Source organism: Eubalaena glacialis, chromosome 3, assembly GCF_028564815.1.
Source record: "Eubalaena glacialis isolate mEubGla1 chromosome 3, mEubGla1.1.hap2.+ XY, whole genome shotgun sequence".
In the NCBI taxonomy this organism is placed as follows: domain Eukaryota; kingdom Metazoa; phylum Chordata; class Mammalia; order Artiodactyla; family Balaenidae; genus Eubalaena; species Eubalaena glacialis.
The window spans coordinates 170,168,668-170,186,422 of NC_083718.1; the positions used below are offsets into that span (position 1 = coordinate 170,168,668).

At 55.5% G+C, this 17,755-nt stretch overlaps 1 protein-coding gene across 2 annotated transcripts; it reads right to left on the reverse strand.

The window, feature by feature from the left end:
* Positions 1 to 6,959: 6,959 nt before the first annotated feature.
* Positions 6,960 to 16,830, reverse strand: TINAGL1 (tubulointerstitial nephritis antigen like 1). Of its 2 annotated transcripts, XM_061184572.1 has the most exons (12): positions 16,734 to 16,830; positions 15,890 to 16,207; positions 14,893 to 14,956; positions 11,093 to 11,185; positions 10,761 to 10,875; positions 9,331 to 9,454; positions 9,092 to 9,242; positions 8,774 to 8,963; positions 8,618 to 8,663; positions 8,222 to 8,345; positions 7,413 to 7,458; positions 6,960 to 7,305 (listed from the first exon to the last, which is right to left on the reverse strand). In XM_061184572.1, exons 2-12 carry the CDS (start codon positions 16,197 to 16,199, stop codon positions 7,165 to 7,167), a joined length of 1,404 nt encoding a protein of 467 aa, XP_061040555.1. In that variant the 5' UTR covers positions 16,200 to 16,207; positions 16,734 to 16,830; the 3' UTR covers positions 6,960 to 7,164. The 2 variants fall into 2 exon arrangements, with proteins under 2 accessions (XP_061040555.1, XP_061040556.1); XM_061184573.1 differs by lacking the exon at positions 15,890 to 16,207 and having other exon boundaries at positions 16,734 to 16,813.
* Positions 16,831 to 17,755: the final 925 nt, after the last annotated feature.

Below are 17,755 nucleotides of genomic sequence, written 5' to 3' on the forward strand. Positions count from 1 at the left end.
CATGCATGTGGGATCTACTTCCCTGACCAGGGGTCGAACCCAGGCCCCCTGCATTGGGAGCACGGAGTCTAATCCATTGCACCACCAGGGAAGTCCCAATCTTTCCTGTTTTTAGCAAATGCATTTAAGGCTATAATTTTTCCTCCAAGTTCCACTTTAACTTGTTATTCAGTTTCAAATATCTTGTAATTTTCATTATAATGTTCTCCTTGTCTCATACAGAGGTTATTATTTAGAAACGAGTTTTTTTTTTGTTTTTTTTTAGAAATGAGTTTTTAACTTAACATATTGGATTTCCTTGGCCAACTTTTTATTGTTGGTTTCTAATTTTATCATATTGGGGCTAGAGAATATGACTGAATGATATTGATTCTTTTTTTTTTTTTTTTTTTTTTTTGGCTGCGTTGGGTCTTCATTGCTGTGCGTGGGCTTTCTCTAGCTGCAGTGAGCGGGGGCTACTCTTCGTTGCGGTGCGTGGGCTTCAGTAGTTGTGGCTCGCAGGCTCCAGAGCGCAGGCTCGCTCAGTAGTTGTGGCACGTGGGCTTAGTTGCTCCATGGCATGTGGGATCTTCCCGGACCAGGGCTCGAACCTGTGTCCTCTGCATTGGCAGGCGGATTCTTAACCACTGAGCCACCAGGGAAGTCCCAATGAAATTGATTCTTTAAAAAAATCTTAGACTTCCTTTATGGCCATATATGTGGTATTTTTAAAAGTGTTCCATGTGAACTTGAAAACAATGGGTATTCTGTGTGTAAGGAGGTGTAAAGTTTATGTTTATCTAGCAGATGAAGTTCTTAATTACATTGTCCTAACTTCTGTGTCCTTACTAATGTTTTGCTATTTGATCCACTGGTTTTAAGAAAGCTTAATTAGAATTTCCCACTTTGAAAAAAAAAATTCCCACTTTGTTTATAGATTCCTGCCTTTCTCCTTGTGGTTCTGACAGATTTGCTTGATATGTTTCACCAAAATAAATATAAGTTTATGATCCATATAAGTTCATGATTATTATATCTTCTTGGCAGATGTTTCCTTTTATGTGTGTGTTGGTTAGGGCTAGATTGCTGTTTCAAAAGACCCTAAAAAACAGTGGTTTAAATAAGATAGAACTTTATTTTTTGTCCATGTGAAAGTCCACAGCCACGGCTCCTGTGGGGTTTGGTAAATGAGGAGCCAGCAGGAGAGGAGAGGGAGGGGAAAGAGTGAGGTTGAGGTATTTATTCCCCTGCCCCTTCACCGTGAGGTCACCTCTGCTCTACATAACTCTCCATCAGAGCCTGGTCACAGCTCCCTCCCTTTGACCCTGCGGCCTAGGGGAATGAAAGCTATGCTATTGCTAGCCTCAGAGCTCTTGCGACTCCCCTATGCCCTACTTTGTCATTAGTCCTTTTGAAAATAAACTCTGCCCAAGTTCTTTTCATTAGAACACGCCATTTCCTGTTGGGACCCTGAGTGATGCAGGCTGGCATCATGTGTTTAAAAGTCATTGATTCTGAACGCCTTTAGGCAAGTGTGCACTCTCCAATACATGCTGGACGCAGACCCCGCTATTCCCTATTCCGACACTCCTGGCTCACCTTGTATCTGCCTAGTCCCAAAGACATTTGAGGCTGAGACCCTGGGTTAATGGCCCCAGTCTAAGCCCCCACGTCCAGGTCTCCAGAGCACTACTCTGCCTCGGGGGAAGGAACTACTCAAAGCCCATCAATAACACCCACCTTGTCCATCGTAACACAGACTCAGCTTGGCCACTGGTCTGATGGCCAGAGCAGCCTCTCCCTGGACAAACTCAATATCTCAGGATCATGGGGACTCAACTTTGTCTGAGGGTACTTTATTACTTTAGATGGGTCAGTACTTTCACCTAGGACTGTCAGCTTCTACAGGACCCAGAGTCAGCCTGGCCCTTTAAGGTGACTTTGCACATCTCTGCTCTGATTCATTAGGTACCAGTTTCTTCAGTCTGACTCTCCGTGGGCCCAGTTGTTTCCCTCATTTCCTCATTCTTAGGGAAATGTTCAATCTTGGTCAGCTCCCACACAGAGATGGCAGAGATAACTGTTCCCATTTTACAGACTAGGAAACTGAGGTTCAGAGTGGAAAGTGAGCTTCGAGGAGTCCAGTGGGGCCTGGCTTTGAGCCTGGGTCTGTCTGGCTCTGAATTAGAGGCTTTCCTAGGGAGGTTGTGTGTGCTGGGGGGAGACAGGGGAGCCTGAGTGGAGGACAGAGCCACAGGTGACAGAGCCACAGGAACCTCAAAGCCCTCTCCTGGCCAGGCTGGGGCACAACATCTGGGTGAGAGGTGCAGAGTGGGGGGCCCTGGAGTCCAACAGAATGAGATGCATTCCCAGTTCTGCCCCTTTCTGTTTGTCTCCTTGGGCCGGTCTCCAGGCTTCATGGAGCAGTAATGAGGACTCACCCAGGGAGTCTGAGAAATGTGCATGCCGGTAGCTGCTCAGTTCCAGGTGTCTCCCAGGTCCCTGCTCTTCGCTTCTCTGGGCTGTGGTGGGTGCGGTGCAGATTCAGCCAGCAGGGGGCCCTGCTGCCAACGTTGACCGTGCTTCTGGGCCCTGCCTGTGTGCATCCATTCATTCACTCATACCTCTGCTCTCAAAACAAACAGCTCCTGTTAAACCATCTCATCACATCCCACGGTGGGGACCGCGCTATTCCCCTTGGAGCAGGAAGCAGGATGCTCTCCTGGAAGGCCTGCTCAGACTGAGCTTTGCTTTACTTTGGGAAGACTGCCTCGGGTGTTAGTGTCAGAGCCACAGAATTTTCACAAAATGGGTGGGATTCTAGAAAAGTTATCTCCCAGGGTTCAGGAATGAGTCACCAGGGAGAAGCTGGGGAGGAATGTCTCATTCTCTGACCCACAAAGTCATCTTTCTGGGTTGATCTACAAATTCAGTGGTAGGCAGTGTGGGCTGTATCCAGCTGCACCACTTATCAGCTAAGTGACCTGACCAATCCCATGCTTCCCTGAGCCTCTATCTCCTTATCTGTCCAATGGTGGTAACAGTAGTCCCTAGCCATTATGGACTGTTTCCATCATCTGTTCAGCATCCCTCCTTTCCCCTGGAACAGCAGTCTTCCCCTTCCTTAGGATCTTCTCCTCCAAACACTGGTTCAGCCAGGGCAGTCATGGCATCTATGATCCTGTCCCTTGGCTATAGATGGTTGGCCCACAGGTGCACACCTGATTAGAGCTGGGCCAATCGGAAGCCTTCCCTGTTCTGTTCTGTTTTGAGTCAAAACTGAGAAGATGGCTGTGAAAATGTGAGAGGCTCAGGAGTTGTCATTGGTCAAATGTCCTACCTCATGGCAGAGTTAGTCTAGAGAGGGAGAGGCAGGGGAGAGAGAGACAGAGTATGTGAGTGAGTCCTGGCAGGATTTGGATCCCTAGTTCTGGCTGTGCCTGGGCCCACTAGCCCTGCTCACAATCTGGAAGTTCACCCCTCCCTTAGATTCCCAGGGTCACCTCACTTGTTGGCATTGGTTTCTAAAGATATACTTTTTCACAGGGTTGTTTGTAGGATCAAATGAGCTAAAGTGTGTGAAGCGCTCAGCCCAAGGCCTGGCCCACTGCAGACTCAGTAGGCATGGATTCCTTTCCCTTAATGGGCACCTGGCAAGGATGGGGTTTGGCAAGATACCAGGAAGATGTGAAACATCAGCACTAGTGAAGTGATGTAACTCAGCAGCTCTGGGGAAATGAAAGTCAGGTGCCTCGGGACCCTGCAGAGCTCCATGGGAGACCAGAATGAATGCTCAAGCGGAACATTTGGTGCATAAGAAAGGACGGGACTAAGAAAAAAACTCCTGCCCCAACCTTTTGTGGGAGGAAAAGTTGTCTGTGCCAGGGATGTATGCTGGAGTCCCTGGAGGTCTAGAAGATGGACACCAGGAAAGGCTTTCCAGAGGAGAGACATTTGAGCTGGGTTTTGAAGGATGAATAAGAGTTTGTCAAACAGGGAAAGGACTTGGAAGAAGACATTGGACTATCACTACCAAACAACCACTATTAGTACAAAGCTGATTAGTATGAGAAGTCAGACAGCCTGGGTTTAATCCTGCCTCAACCAACCTTCAGATTCTTCTATGCTTCTGTTCCTTATCTGCAAAATAAGGAAATAGGGGCTTATTTTTAGTATTAAATGAGATAATATATGTAAAACACTCAGAACAACGTGCTGTCAGAAGGCTGTGGCTAAGCACTAAATAAATGTTTAGCTCATTATGAAAAACATTTACATTATCAAGTCCACCCCTACCTTTAGAAGATTGGAGCTGTTACCATTTATTGAGCCCTTAATAAGTTCCAAGCATGGTGCTAAATGCTTAGCATGCTTTGTCTCTTTTAATCCTCCCAATAACTCCAGGAGGTGAGTACTATTATCCCCATTAAAGATAGAAAAACAGAGGCTCTGAGAGGTCAAGATTACATAGCCAGTGCGGAACAAGCAGAGTAGGGGTTCAAACTCAGGTTTGTCTAAGGACGCCCTTGGCCCAGAGAGAGCAAGGGACTAGCCTCAGGACACAGAGCAGGGTGCTGGGGTGCCAGGATTTCTTTCTGGACCCACTCAAGGGCAGTAATCTGGTTGGAGGTCCTTGGTTTGCCTCTCCCTTTACAACAACATGTTCATTGAGTGTTGGTTCTCACTGAGAGAACCAGAGGTGGCTGACGAGGCACCCACTAAGCCCGCCCCAGCCCCATTCACACGCTCTCCCACTCCACGGCGGACCTTGCGGGCCTGGGGCCCCTGGCCCAGGAACAGAGCTGGGCCGACCCCACTTGGGTCCACAGGGTCAGGCCTCCCAGCAGGGCTGGCAGAGCTAAGAGCCTGGAGACCCGGCAGAGCTAAGAGCCTGGAGACCCGGCCGCGCCCCTGTTCCCCTCCCTTTCCCAACCCCCATTGCTTCCGCCAAAGGTGCTTGTAGAAAATTCCAGCCGCGCCCCTGGACCAGGGTTTTTCCAGCGGGATGGGAGCAGTGGGCGCGTCTGGCAGCCAAAGTCGCAGAGGGGGTAGTAACTGGGCAGCCCCCGTCACCCCTGCTCAGGACTCCCCTCCCTTCGTTGTCCCCAGGGCCCCCGGCCAGCCTTGGCTCCTTGGGGACAGGCGGGCCGGCCAGGGGAGCCGGCTCGGGACGTCCTAGCAAACAGGAAATGAAACAAAGGCAGCGGCTTATCGGTCACCCGCATTCCTTTCAGGTGATGCCCAAGCGGCCCGGGGGACAAGGCTGGCCCTGAGGGGCTGCCTGCCATGGGACAGACCTCCCTGCTGCCTCTGCTCAGCGACTCTGGCTCCCCTGCCTTCCCGGTCAGCTGGGGGTGGGGGCAAGGAGGATTCCTGCCATGGGAGGCCCCATCACCAGGCACAGCCTCCCTGAGCTCCTGGAAAGGCAGGGCTTCACACTGACCTCGGTGCCTAGAGGGGTGGGCTGGGGAGGGAGTCTTGAGAAGGGAATGGGGGGGAAAGAATGGGTTATATTCATTCAACCATTCCACAAACTGTAACACCACCTTATCCAGTGTACAGGTGTGGGTACCAGGACTCATCAATGAACCAGACCCAGTCGCTGCCCTCAAGGAACTTCCAGCATAAGGAGGATACGTGAAATACTGGTGAAAGGGCAAGATGCAGATGAGTTCAGGGAGGGGGTGTCTAAGCCATGCTAAGTGGGGTTGGGGTGGTTTGGGGGCTCATGGGTCCCTGCACAGCACCTGGCACATCAGTTACTCTCCACCAGTACTGTCTGATCGAAGAAACCCTGGAGTTGGCTTTGAAACAGCAGTGGGACAGGGGTGGGTGGAACGGAAGGGCAGCTGGACCGAGAGCAGCATGTACAAATGCCCAGTGGTCTGTGTGTGTACTGGACATTAGCGAGCAGTGAGGACTCTGGAGTCGCCTGGGCACTGGGTGAAGAAGCTGGTGAGGAGGCTGGTGGGGTGGGTCCTGATGGCCTTGAATGCCAGGCCGAGGCCTGGACTTAATTCTCCTGGCACTGGGAGCATGGGGAGGTGGGGGAGGGAGAGGGCTCAGAGAGGCAGGCCCAGCCTGGCCTAGGGGTAGGGGAAGCAGGGGGGTCCCTTTGCCTGGGTGGCTTGGAGAGGCTGATCTGCAGAGACAGAGGCTCCAGCTTCTGTGGGGCTGTGCCCCCCTTGCCTGCTGGGCACTGGCGCCAGTTCTGCTGATTGGTGGGTTGGATTCCCCCGCCTCAGGCGACGCTGACTCAGCGTCTGAGAGGTGGTTCCCACGGGCCCACGACTCTCTAGGGGCCAAAGGCCATGCCATCCATGCCCCATCTCCAAGTGGGTCAGTGTCCAGGGCCACTGACAATTAGGGCTGAATGGAGGCTAAGATTTCTGGTCCACCACCCCCCCACACACCGCCTCAGGCAGTCCTTTCTGCTGTCTAACCATATGCCACCCAAACTCTGGCCTGGCTTTCCATGCCCAGAAGTTCCAAGATACATAGTTTTTTTTTGTTTTTTGTTTTTTAATTAATTTATTTATTTTTGCCTGCGTTGGGTCTTTGTTGCTGCATGCGGGCTTTCTCTAGTTGCGGCGAGTGGGGGTTACTCTTCATTGCGGTGCGAGGGCTTCTCATTGTGGTGGCTTCTCTTGTTGTGGAGCACGGGCTCTAGGCACGGGGGCTTCAGTAGTTGTGGCTCACGGACTCTAGAGCACAGGCTCAGTAGTTGTGGCTCATGGGCTTTGTTGCTCTGCGGCATGTGGGATCTTCCCCGACCAGGGCTCGAACCCGTGTCCCTTACATTGGCAGGCGGACTCTTAACCACTGGGCCACCAGGGAAGCCCCGATACATAGTTATTAATACTTTGTTTTTATTTTAAAACAGTGAAAAGAAAAATAAATATCTTTGAGGAATAAGAGTACAAGGGTGGGGTGGAGTGGTGGGGCCGGAGAAGGGGGTGTCCTGGCTTCGGTGGTCTTGCTCCTCCCCGGCCAGGCCCTGCCCAGCCTCCGCTGGGAGGTCTGGGGGCTCCGCCAGCCTCGCCGGCCCGCGGCTCCCAAGCCGGGCGCTGCGTCAGCGGAACCCGCGCGCGAGGATTAGGCCCCTGGGGCCCGGAGCTCCGTCGGGCGGGCGGGGCGGGGGCTGCTGCCCCACCGGAGGCTCTTCCCGGCGTGGTGCCCGCGGCCTCAGTGGTGACCCATGTCCTCCATTCCCACGCGGCCCCAGACGCCCAGCACGAAGCTCTCGATGTCGCACTCGTTGGCGCCGCGCACGATGCGGAAGTGGCCCCTCTCTCCCCAGGCTGGGCCCCACGAGTTGGCCGCCGTCTGGGAATGAGGAGGAGCCGTGAGGAGGGGAATCGGAGTGGGGGAGGAGGACAGGAGGCCCGGGGGAAGGTGACAGCGGCCGCAGGGCACGCGGCGCAGGGACTCACCCAGTACTTGAGCGTCCTTCCGTCGGGCAGCGTCTCCTCCCCCCACCTGCGGGGCAGAGCCGGAGGGGGAAGGGCGCTGATTCACCTGCTTTCAGGAGCTCCCGAGCTCCCGCCCGCGGCCTTCCCTGCCCAGGCCCCTGTTGCCTTTGGTGACTTGGGTGCACCCTCAGGACTTGGGCAGCTCTCTGTCCCTCTCTGCATCTCCCTCAGTCTCCACATCTCTTAATTCTGTGCACCTGTGCCCGGTGTGGGGACGGTCCCAAAGGGACAACTGGAGGGGGAAGCAGAAAAGGAGGGAAACTGGGCCTCCCCCCTCCAGGGATCCACATCCCAGCGACCAGCTCTCTGGGACCTCACACATCTGCCTGCCCTCCCTCCTCACCTGGCGGGGGATGGGGGGCGGGGGGCGGGGTGTGTGTGCAAAGTACATTTCATTGGTTGGACTATTGAAATCAGTGACTCTAGCATTGCCTCTTACATCAGCTGGGGAAACTGAGGGCTGGGGGAGTGAGTCAGGCAGAGCTGGGACAGGTGCTGAGCTGGGGAGAGGTTGAGCAACTCTTGAATCCTTGTCTGTATTTCATTTGGAGTTAGTTTTCCCAGTGTGTAAGGAAGGAAGAGTTCTAGAACACCTTAAAAGGCCCCTAACTCTTGGTGTGACCCAGGGCAAGTACCTCCTCTCTTTGAGTCTCGGTTTCCTCCCCTATGAACTGGAGCTTTGCAGAGAGGTGCTAAGGATTCAAGGCAGACTCAGAGGCCCCAGTGCAAGCCCTGCTGCCCCCAACCCCCCTGCCCACCAAGCCCCTCACCCTGTGATCTTGACCGAATGGGTCCCATGATGGCGGTATTGCTCCGGCCTCCCAAGGCTCACTGGTGTATGGCTGTAGATGCCGCTCTGGTACAGGAAGAAGTCCTCGTGCACCTCCATGAGGGCTGTGGGCAGAGGTCAAAATGGGGCTGGCTCAGCCCATCAGCACAGGCACTGATACCCAAGCCTGGAGATGCATGCCCAGGCCCCGGGGCCTCTGGTACCAAGACTCTAAGTGCCCCCTCCAGGTGCTGCTCCTGGGGAAGGGACATGGTCCCCCCACTCCTGGCCCCAATGGACTTGCTGCTCAATGCTGTACGGACCACCTGTGCCTCTGTGCCCAGTCTCAAGCAGGCACAAGCTTCTGGAATCAGGGGGCAGGATGAGGGGCATTTACCTTGGACAGGGCCATTCTCCATCAGCTCCTTCATGATCTCCTTCTCCTGGAGGGTGAGGGGGTGGGGAGGAGAGTATCCATCAAGCGCAAGGCTCAAGCCTTTGGCCAACCTTCCAGCTCTCCTGCCTTTGCCCCCTCACCCAAGTGCAGACTTACGTTGGAGCCGAGGCGGTAGGCAGGAGTGACCTGGTAGATGTCATTGGCATGGACATAGCTATTGGGGCAGCGGGCGGTGGCCTGCCGTTTGCCCCGACCCATGGCCCGACTGTGCATCATGCAGCGGGGTGCGGAGCCAGCCTCGTCCCACCCATGGCCCGAGAACGGGTAGCAGTGGTCAGACACAACCCTGCAGGGGCAGCAGGAGGGAGCGGGGACAGAGTGGGCCTGGGGCAGCCTGGCCCAGGCCCTTCCTGCAGGCTTTCCCTTCCTAAGACCCCCGCCTCATGCCCTCTTCCCTACCCCCTTGCTGCTCACCCTCGACGGCGCAGGAACCACCAGGCACCGTCAAGTCGCCCACCGCGGCAACCCTGCTGGTTGTGCGTGTCACAAGACAGCAGGTTCTGGGGCGACAGGACAGGTGTCATGTGCCCCAGAGAATGGATTGAGACTCGATCAGATGCCACGGCTGGTGGGAGGGGAGGTAGAGGGGCTGTCAGGGGGCTCAGGCCTTTGCCCTCCTTTCCCACCTGGCCAGCCCCTGCCCTTGAACATACCTGCCGTGGAGAAGGCCCAGGAGCCTGCACAGTTGCCCTGGTCGAGAGGGTCGTGGATCAGGTTGGGCCACTTCTCAGAGGCCTCGAAGGCTCTGGGCAGCACCTCCCCTGGGCTCAGCACTGTCTGCAAGGAAAAGGTCACTCTGTCTGCCTCCTGCCTCTGCCCCAGACTGCCCCTCAGGGGCCCTAGGCATTGGAGGTCTCCCAAGAGTCCAGGGCCTCGGTACTTTGTGACCACCTAGAGGGGTGGGATAGGGAGGGTGGGAGGGAGACGCAACAGGGAAGAGCTATGGGGATATATGTATATGCATAGCTGATTCACTTTGTTATACAGCAGAAACTAACACACCACTGTAAAGCAATTATACTCCAATAAAGATGTTAAAAAAAAAAAAAGAGTCCAGGGCCTTCTGCAGTTTGATCTTGAGCCCTCTGTTGCTGAGAGAGTCCAGCAACCTCCACGGTGACCCAGAGGAAGACCCCGGCACCATTTAGTGCCTCTCTAGTGTCAGGTGGGGGGTGACTAGTCCTGTTTTACAGGTGAGGCAATTGAAGCCAGGAATAGGGAAGTGGTCGGGCCACTTTCCATCCTCAACCCCTGCCTCTTTCCTCCCCTGCACCTTCTGATCTGCTACATCCTTCTTCCCACCAGGACCTTGGGCTTCAGGCCCCAAAGGGCAGGGGAGGGAAGAAGCAGTAAGGTCCCGTGACTGGGCAGGCTGCCAAGGCAAACAGCAGGAGGCAGAAAATAGCCGGAGGCCCAGGGGAGTAAGGGCAGGGGCAGGGTCTGGTCACCTCAGCCTTGAGCTGAGCTCCCTCTGCAGGGAGGGCCGCTCTGGCCAGTCACCGCCTCCTCCCCGCCGGCCACTGATGGAAGGAGCCTCTGGCATGTGACCCAGCCCTGTCCCGCTGAAGCTCCCCTTCCTCACCCTTTGACTGTTCTGGGTCTGGTTCTCATTTCTTCCTCTGGAGGGTCCCACTGGTGGGAAGGGAGAAACCCCCTCCTCCCTGGGGGGTTCTGCTGAGATGGTGTTTGTTTCCGAGAATTGCTGCTCTCTGGCCAAAGTTGGAGGAGTGTCTGTCCCTCCCTTCCCAAAATACCAAGGTGACCTCCTGGCCCTTAGGGCCCTAACCCAGCCATACTGGGACCAATGACATTTTTCCCAAGCCGGAGAGGCCGGAGAAGCTAGAGAGGGTCAGATGCTGGGACCACAAAACTCAGAATCTGAGCATCAGTTCTTGCAGTGCAGCGTATCTTGTTATAGGCAGAAACCTAAGGCCCAGAGAAGGGGAGTTCCTTGTCCAGGGATACACAGCCTATTGGTGGGGGACAGGCCTAGGCCCTTGGAGAAGCAGGACACAGGGTGCCAGGGTCCCTGGGGTCGTAGGCCAAGAGGAGATGGCAGGATTGTGGGCAGGGATGGACTTACATGAATCTCATTCATATTGGTGACGGAGGAAGACGGGCGGATGGTGCCCAGGCGGTAGCGAATGCCCTCAGCCAGGGTCATGCCCCAGAAGGCACTGTGGTTACCAGCCCGCCACCTGAAAGAGAGGGGATGGAGGTCACAGACCGGCCAAGGCTGGGGGTCCTGGAGGTATGCGCATGTGGGTGGGAGAGAATGCCTACAGCTAAATGTACACATGAATAAGATCTGAGTGTGGGTGCGCCTGGCAGGACATGCATCTCAGGCAGAACATATGTGTATATGTGTGTGCACGTGCATGTGTGCCCACTCGGGGCATTTTTAGGGCCTCTCACCCATAGTTGCCTTGGTTGATGGCCTTGATCATGTTTTCGTCCACCAGGCATGGCTCCTGGTCACACTCCCACTGCCCTTTCTCCTGGCAGGTGCTGGAAGAACAGGAGGGAAGGAAGAGGTGAGGTGGTGCTGGGCATCCTCGGAAGGGAGGAGGCCTCAGAGGTCAACACGGGCCTGAAATTCTGCATCAGCACCTATGAGAGGACCGCCAGATGATCCCATCCAGCCTGGTGGCTTTAAATGTCAATTTCAAATTTATGATTCTCAAGTTTACAAGTGCTTCTCAGATCTCTCCCTAAACTCCAGATTCAAGGATCTTACTGCTACACCACATCACCTCCTGGGTGTCTAACAGGTCACACTCACCACATCCCAAACCAAATTTCTGTTCTCCCCTACTCCCAGGCCTGCGCCTGCCACAGTCCTTGAAAACGGCACTCCATTCCTCTCCTGGAGCGTAGGCCAAAAGCCTGGGAGGCACCCTTGACTCTCTCTCACATGCTAACCCGATTCATTGGCAAATCGTGTTGACTCTACCTTAAAAACACATCCAGAATCCAAACCACGTCTCATTCTTTTCTGCAGCCACCATGGTCCAATCACCTTTCACTTGGATTATGCTGTAGCCTCCTCACTGTTCTCTCCGATTCTGCCCTGTGCCCCCCTCCTCCGCTTCGGTATATTTTTAACACAGCTGCCCGAGCGATCCTGTTAAACCCAAATCATATCATGCCATTCCCCTGCCCAAAACCTGCCACTGGCTTCACATCAAGAATAAGAGCCAGAGTCCTTCCAGTGCCAACAAGGCCCTGCACGATCTGTCCTCCTGTCCCCTCTCTGACCCCCTCTTCCCCGTCCTCGTGCCTGAGGTCCCAGCCAGGCTGGTCCCGACTGTTGACACCAGCCGTGCTCCTGCCCCAGGGCCTTTGCGCTGTTCTTCCTCCAACATCCTCATGGTCCCTCTCACTTCTTCTAAGTCCTTATTCAAATGTCACCTTCTCAGGGTAGCCTGCCCTGGCCACCCTATCTCAGCATCCTCCACCCTTCCTACCCTGCTTCCCTGTTCTCTTTTCTCCTCAGCCTGTCATCACTATCTGACGTATTATATCTTTAGTTATTTATATTGTCTATACCTGTTTCCTCACAGAATCTAAGGTCCTTGAGGGCAGGTATTGTTTGATACCTTCAGTGCCTAAAAACAAAACCTAGCACATAGTAGCCACCCAATAGATATTTGTGGAATGAATGAATGAATGAATGGGGCAGTACAGTGAAGTGATTAAGAGCATGGATTCTGAATTGAATCCAGGGTTCAGAGTCTAGCTGACTAGTCATGTGACCTTAGGTAAGTTATTTTAAACTCTCCCTCAATGTTGTCTGTAAAATGAGGATAATAATAGTACCACCTTCCAGGGATTAAAAGGCAAGCTTGCAAAGTACTCAGCCCAGGGCCTGGCCCATGTGATGTGCTCAAGAATTGTTATCTTCCATTATTGTTCTCATTACAGGAACCCCAACTCCCCACCCCCGTGAGTTTCAGACTCATATCCAGCTGGCCTCCTGACAGCTCCTCTGGGTGTGTGAAAGGCATCTCAGAATGGCCAAACTATCTTCCCCCAAACCTGTTCCTCCCTTAACATCTTCAACTCAGAAAACGGCACCTTATCTACCCAGTTGTTCAAGCCAGAACTCCGTGTGGTCCGTGCTGTCTCCCCTACCGCCTGCCCCTCATCCATACCCACCTACCACCAGCCTGCCCTATCAGCCGGTCATGAAAGACTCCGAATCCACCTGCCTCTCACGCCTCCACCACCATCACCCTACTCTGGCCCCTTATCCCCTCTCACCTGAACCCCGGCAGTGGCTTCCTAACCAGGCCCCCTGCTTCGTTGCCATTCCCTCCGCCCAATACACACACCCCTCTCTTAAAGCCAGAGAGATCTTTGAACAACACAAATCAGACTGTGTGCTCCCTAAGTGGCTGCGCACGACACTTAGAGCAAAATGCAAAATCCTTGGCGCAGCTTATGAGACCCATGGGACGTGGCCTGCCCCTCCTCGGGGCCTCTCTCCCCATTTCACAGCTCCAGCTGCAATGAGCTCGGTCCCACCTCCTGGCCGTTCCACAAGCCATTTCCCCCCATGTTCCCTCCTCCTGGGCCTGGGCCACTCGTGCTCTCATCTCCCTGGTATCTGCATAAATATCCCTTCCTGAGTAGCCTTCCCTCGCCCCCACCCCACTCTAAACTAGGGTCCCCCATTAATCTCTTTTCCCCCCATCACACCTGTATGGTTGTAATGACAGGTTTGTTATTTGTGTCACCATTAGACTAGAGGCTCCGGTGCAGGCACAAGGACTGTCTGCCGCATTCTGGCTGCATCTCCTTGGCCCAGCACAGCACCTGGCACATAGTAGGTCTCTAATAGGTGTCAACTGAACAGTTGAATTCTATGAATTCTACAGTGCTTTTACAAGCTCATAACTCTGCTATGACAAGATGCTAAACTGCATCCTTTCAAGCCCGCCCAAGGCTCCCGCCTCCCTTGTTGCCTTTTAAGGAGCCTCAAGGGGACGAAGACCCAGTATGGCTGGGATCTCCAGCCCCAGGAGCTGCGGGGGCACTTTCAGGGAGGCTTTCATCCTTCCCTTCCCCCTCTGACTCTCGAAAGCATCCTCGAGGGCTCACAGAGCCTGGGAGGCCCACAGACACTGTCCCACACCCTCCCTCAGGTGTCAAGTGCAGGGAACACAGCCAGAACTGGCCTGGGAGGGCAGTGGCTTGGTCAGTCCTTTCCTGCCACCTCCCCCTTTGCCCCCCAGGGCTGTCCAAGCAGGTCTAGGCAGGACTGGTGGCAGCAGGTCCCAGCATTCCAGAGGGGGCCTGGGTGGCCAGGCCCTAGGGAAGGGACCGAGAGAGTGTGTTAACCCCTCCATGTCCAGAGGCATCCTATCAGTAGCAGCAGAATCATGCAAGCACGCTCCATCTTTTGAAACACACACAAGTCACACACACTCAGAGCGTGCACACACACACACGCTCTCTCACCCAGACGCACGCTAAAATGCACAAGTCCCCACTCTCACTGTGACCCAGGCACCCCTCACGCCACTGTGACCCAGGCACCCCTCACGCCAGTGAGGCAATGGAAACAGCTTATGCGTAATGCATTCCAAAAAGTTTCCTCCTCCCTGGGGCCCTCTCAGTCCCAGGGCACGGGGTGGAGTGGGTGCAGGGCCTCCTCCTCTAAGTCTTAGGGTCCCCATTATTTCCATTAAGGCATTCAAGGCTTCGCACCTCCCATCTCAGGCCTCAGATTAGGGTAGGGGGGCACCCGAACCCCTTCATCCTCCTACTGGGAATGGTGGGGAGGGTTGGGGGAGGAGGAGGGGCCACATTCCAGGGAAGGCCCTGCTACAGTCTGGCTGGCTGCCAGCTCAGCCATCCCTGACCCTCATCCGGTCCAGGGCAACGGATGCTGCAGTCAGAGGTTTCCTTCCTGGCGCCCCCTTCTTGGACTCTCCCGTGACAGGGAGAAAGGTTGGGAGGGGCAGTAGCCTAGCCCCAGGCAGGAGGGGCTGCACCTGGAGCTGGGCATCCATGGTTGACTGCTCCTGGGGACTGCTGTTGGAATGCTGGTATAGAAGTTGACACGATCCGTGTAAAAATTCCCATGTTACAGATGAGGAAACTGAGGCTCAAAAAAGGGAAAGGCCTTGCCCCCAGCAAGTGAGTGACAGGGATAGGATTTGAACCAAGTCTGTTCCACAAAGCCCACAAGGCAAGCCCCCAACACTCACCAACGGTTACAGTTGTCCCAGTAGGTTCCCAAGACTGGATAGATGCGACCCCTGTGCATACATCCTGGTGGGAGGAAAGTCAGAAAGAGAAGTGGAGCCAAGACCAGAGACGATGGATTGAGATGGCCAGGTCCTCAGAGGTCAGGTGTCCCGAATCCTCCCAAACACACACACTCACACACACCAGCCCTCACTGAAACTAAAGCCAAGCTATAACTTAAGACATCTCCTACAGGGTCACACACCAACTGCTACTTGGGAAGTTCTTCAGCGACTCCAACCCGGATCCCTCTTGCTTTGCTTGGATACCAGCCACAACATTCCTTAGATCCTATGCCATTTAAATGAATTGGGGTTTGGAGATGGGGAGTGGGAGGAGTATGGGGAAGCCAAAGCCCAGAGAAGGTAAGTGACTCCCCTAAGATGACACAGCACTTTGGGGTGACAGCCCAGGTATGCAGTCTCACACCCGCAGCCCCATGGAATTGTGGGAAAGAATTCAAGTGACTCTCCTCTTGCATAAGGGCGAGTGGATGGTGGTGAGAGCTGAGAGCAGGAACAGACTTAACCCACCTCCCAGGTGTGACCAGCCATCTCAGGGGTAGAGAATCCTGAGCAAAAGCAGAGGAATTGTTAAGATGACGCTGACCAACCCCTGTGTGCTTTATCAGTCTGAGGGTGAGTCAGCAGGTGGGGCCAGCACCTTCTAAGTCCAGAATATGGAGACAGGCAGGACTGGGAGAAAGGGCAGGAGGCTGCCCTCCTCCTGGGCCAACTTAAAATCCCACAGACCGAGGCTCTTCTTTTTCCATCTTACTGGAGAGATTCAAGTTAGACCAGAGTGGGGACTTCCCAGAAGCGCAGAGAGAGGGGCGGGGTCTCTTTCCCAGATTCTACAAAGCCTCCCCCTGGAAATGTCAATGCATCAGCCTTGCTGCTGAGCCTTGCTGAGCTTGGGCTTGACAACGCGACCCACCCCTGGCCGTCTGGTGCCCACCTTGGATGGGGGGAAAGGGGGGTGGCACGCCGAGGCAGAAGTCCCAGAAGTCAGGGCAGCAGTCGGAGACGGTGCGGTTGCAGAAGAGGTCACAGTAACAGGTAGCACCCAGGTAGGGCAGGGCGCAGTCATCGGCGCGGCCGCGGCAGCACAGGTCCTGCTCCTGGCAGTACCGGCCACCCGCATCCCGGATGCCCCGCAGGTGCAGAGCCGGTGCTAGCTCCCGGCGCCCACGACCCCGCTGGGCACCCAGGGCCAACTCGCCAGCCGGCAGCAGCAACAGCAGCAGCCCCAGTGGACATCGCCACATGATGCCTCCTGGGCCCAGGGAGGGCAGAGTTCAGGGGTCAGAAGTGGTGGGCAACAGAGATTCCCTGGCACCCCAGGGACTGATCTCCCAGCTTCCTGGGGCTGTGGGTCCAAGGGGTTCCAGCAGGGACCCTGATTCCTGTGTCCCCAGGCAGGACAGGGGCGAGGAGCCACAGTTTATGTGCCCTGGCTTACAGGGGGAAGGGGCTTAGGCAAGAAATGGAGCCCATCCCTGACCTGCCGGGGGACCTTCAAGGACAGGAGGTGGGGATGGTGGCATTCTTGGTGCTCCCCACTCAACGCCCATGCTTCGCACCCAGGGTTTCCTCCTGTTCTGGATCCCTGTGCTTCCCTCAGCCTCCGTCCTTGATGGGGGTCCCTGACTTTGTGCCCTCATGTGTCCCTCTCTCTGTGCCCCTCTGCCCCCCTCCACTCTCCCTCTCTGCCACCTGTCTTCGTCCCTCCACCTGGCCCCTCATGCTCTCTGTTCCTTCTGTCTACACCGTCTCCCCTCTGAGCAGGGGAGCGTCCCTACCTGGTGAGGGGTGTGGGCTGAGCCCGGCTGCCCTACTCGCCTCCGCCTTCCCGCTCCTGCGACCGCCGGACACTCAAAGTCAAGTGAGGAACGCGGGGCGGGATCGCTTTTTGTACCGCCCCGCCCCGCGCGCCGCCCCCGCCCCGGCGGCGGGAGGGAGGGGCCCCGGCTCTTTTGCACCTGGAAGAGGCCCGCCGTAACTCCGAAATTGGGACTAGTGAGAGGGACCGTGAGCACGTGACTGACCTTGCTGGGTCTCCGGTGGAAGCCGTTCCCTTAGGGGCGGAACTCCAACCGAAGCAGAAACAACTGTGGTGTGACACTGGTAAGGACTGCCCAGTGGGCTTCGCCGTGGGGCTGAGGGGCTCGCGCGGACAAGGGAAGATAGGGGGCAGCGGAGCTCCGAGTTTGGGACCTAAGTTTGGGAAATGATGGGGAGAGTGTGGGCGGCAAAAATCTCTAAGCCCCCCGTGACCCCTCAGTAATAAATACAGCCATGCACACCCCTCTTCACAGTGCCCCCCCCCCCCGCAGGCTTGGAGCAGCCCCAAGCCGCCTCCGTTCCCAGGAATGACTGGAATCTGGAGGAGGAGGATTTAGGACCCTTGGGCTGCTCATCCTCCCGAGGGGGTGGGGTGGGTGTGGTGTGGGAGCTGCCTCCCTGCCCTGAGACCCCTCTTTGGGTCCGCCCTCCCCACTCAGTTCCGGCACCTCGCCAAACACTGCTCCCTCTATCAACCCCTCCAGGGGGCATCCTGCTCGGCACCTGTCCCCCATCCAGGGTCCAAAGGAAGAGCCCTGCCAGCTGGCGCCCCCTGCAGAGCCCCCCGCTTCCTGCCCTGGTTATAAACCCTGCCTTTGCCCAGGCTGGCCTGGGCCCCAAACAATGGGGCTTCTGTCCCGCCAGGCCTGCCCATCACCTTTTACCTCCCCATTGCGCAATCCCCTCTCTTCCAACAGTTTGGGTCCGGGCCAGAGGATTCTAACAGCGGGAGGATGAAAGAGACTCCACCTGGACAGAT

Bases quoted from the DNA above. Each gene is read 5' to 3' on its own strand.
- TINAGL1 (XM_061184572.1), bottom strand. From the start codon at position 16,199: ATGTGGCGATGTCCACTGGGGCTGCTGCTGTTGCTGCTGCCGGCTGGC. The intron at 14,957-15,889 runs GTGGGCACCAGA...TCCTCCCACCAG, and splicing joins CCCCTTTCCCCCCATCCAAG to GATGTATGCACAGGGGTCGC. The intron at 10,876-11,092 runs GTGAGAGGCCCT...CCTCTCTTTCAG, and splicing joins ATCAACCAAGGCAACTATGG to GTGGCGGGCTGGTAACCACA.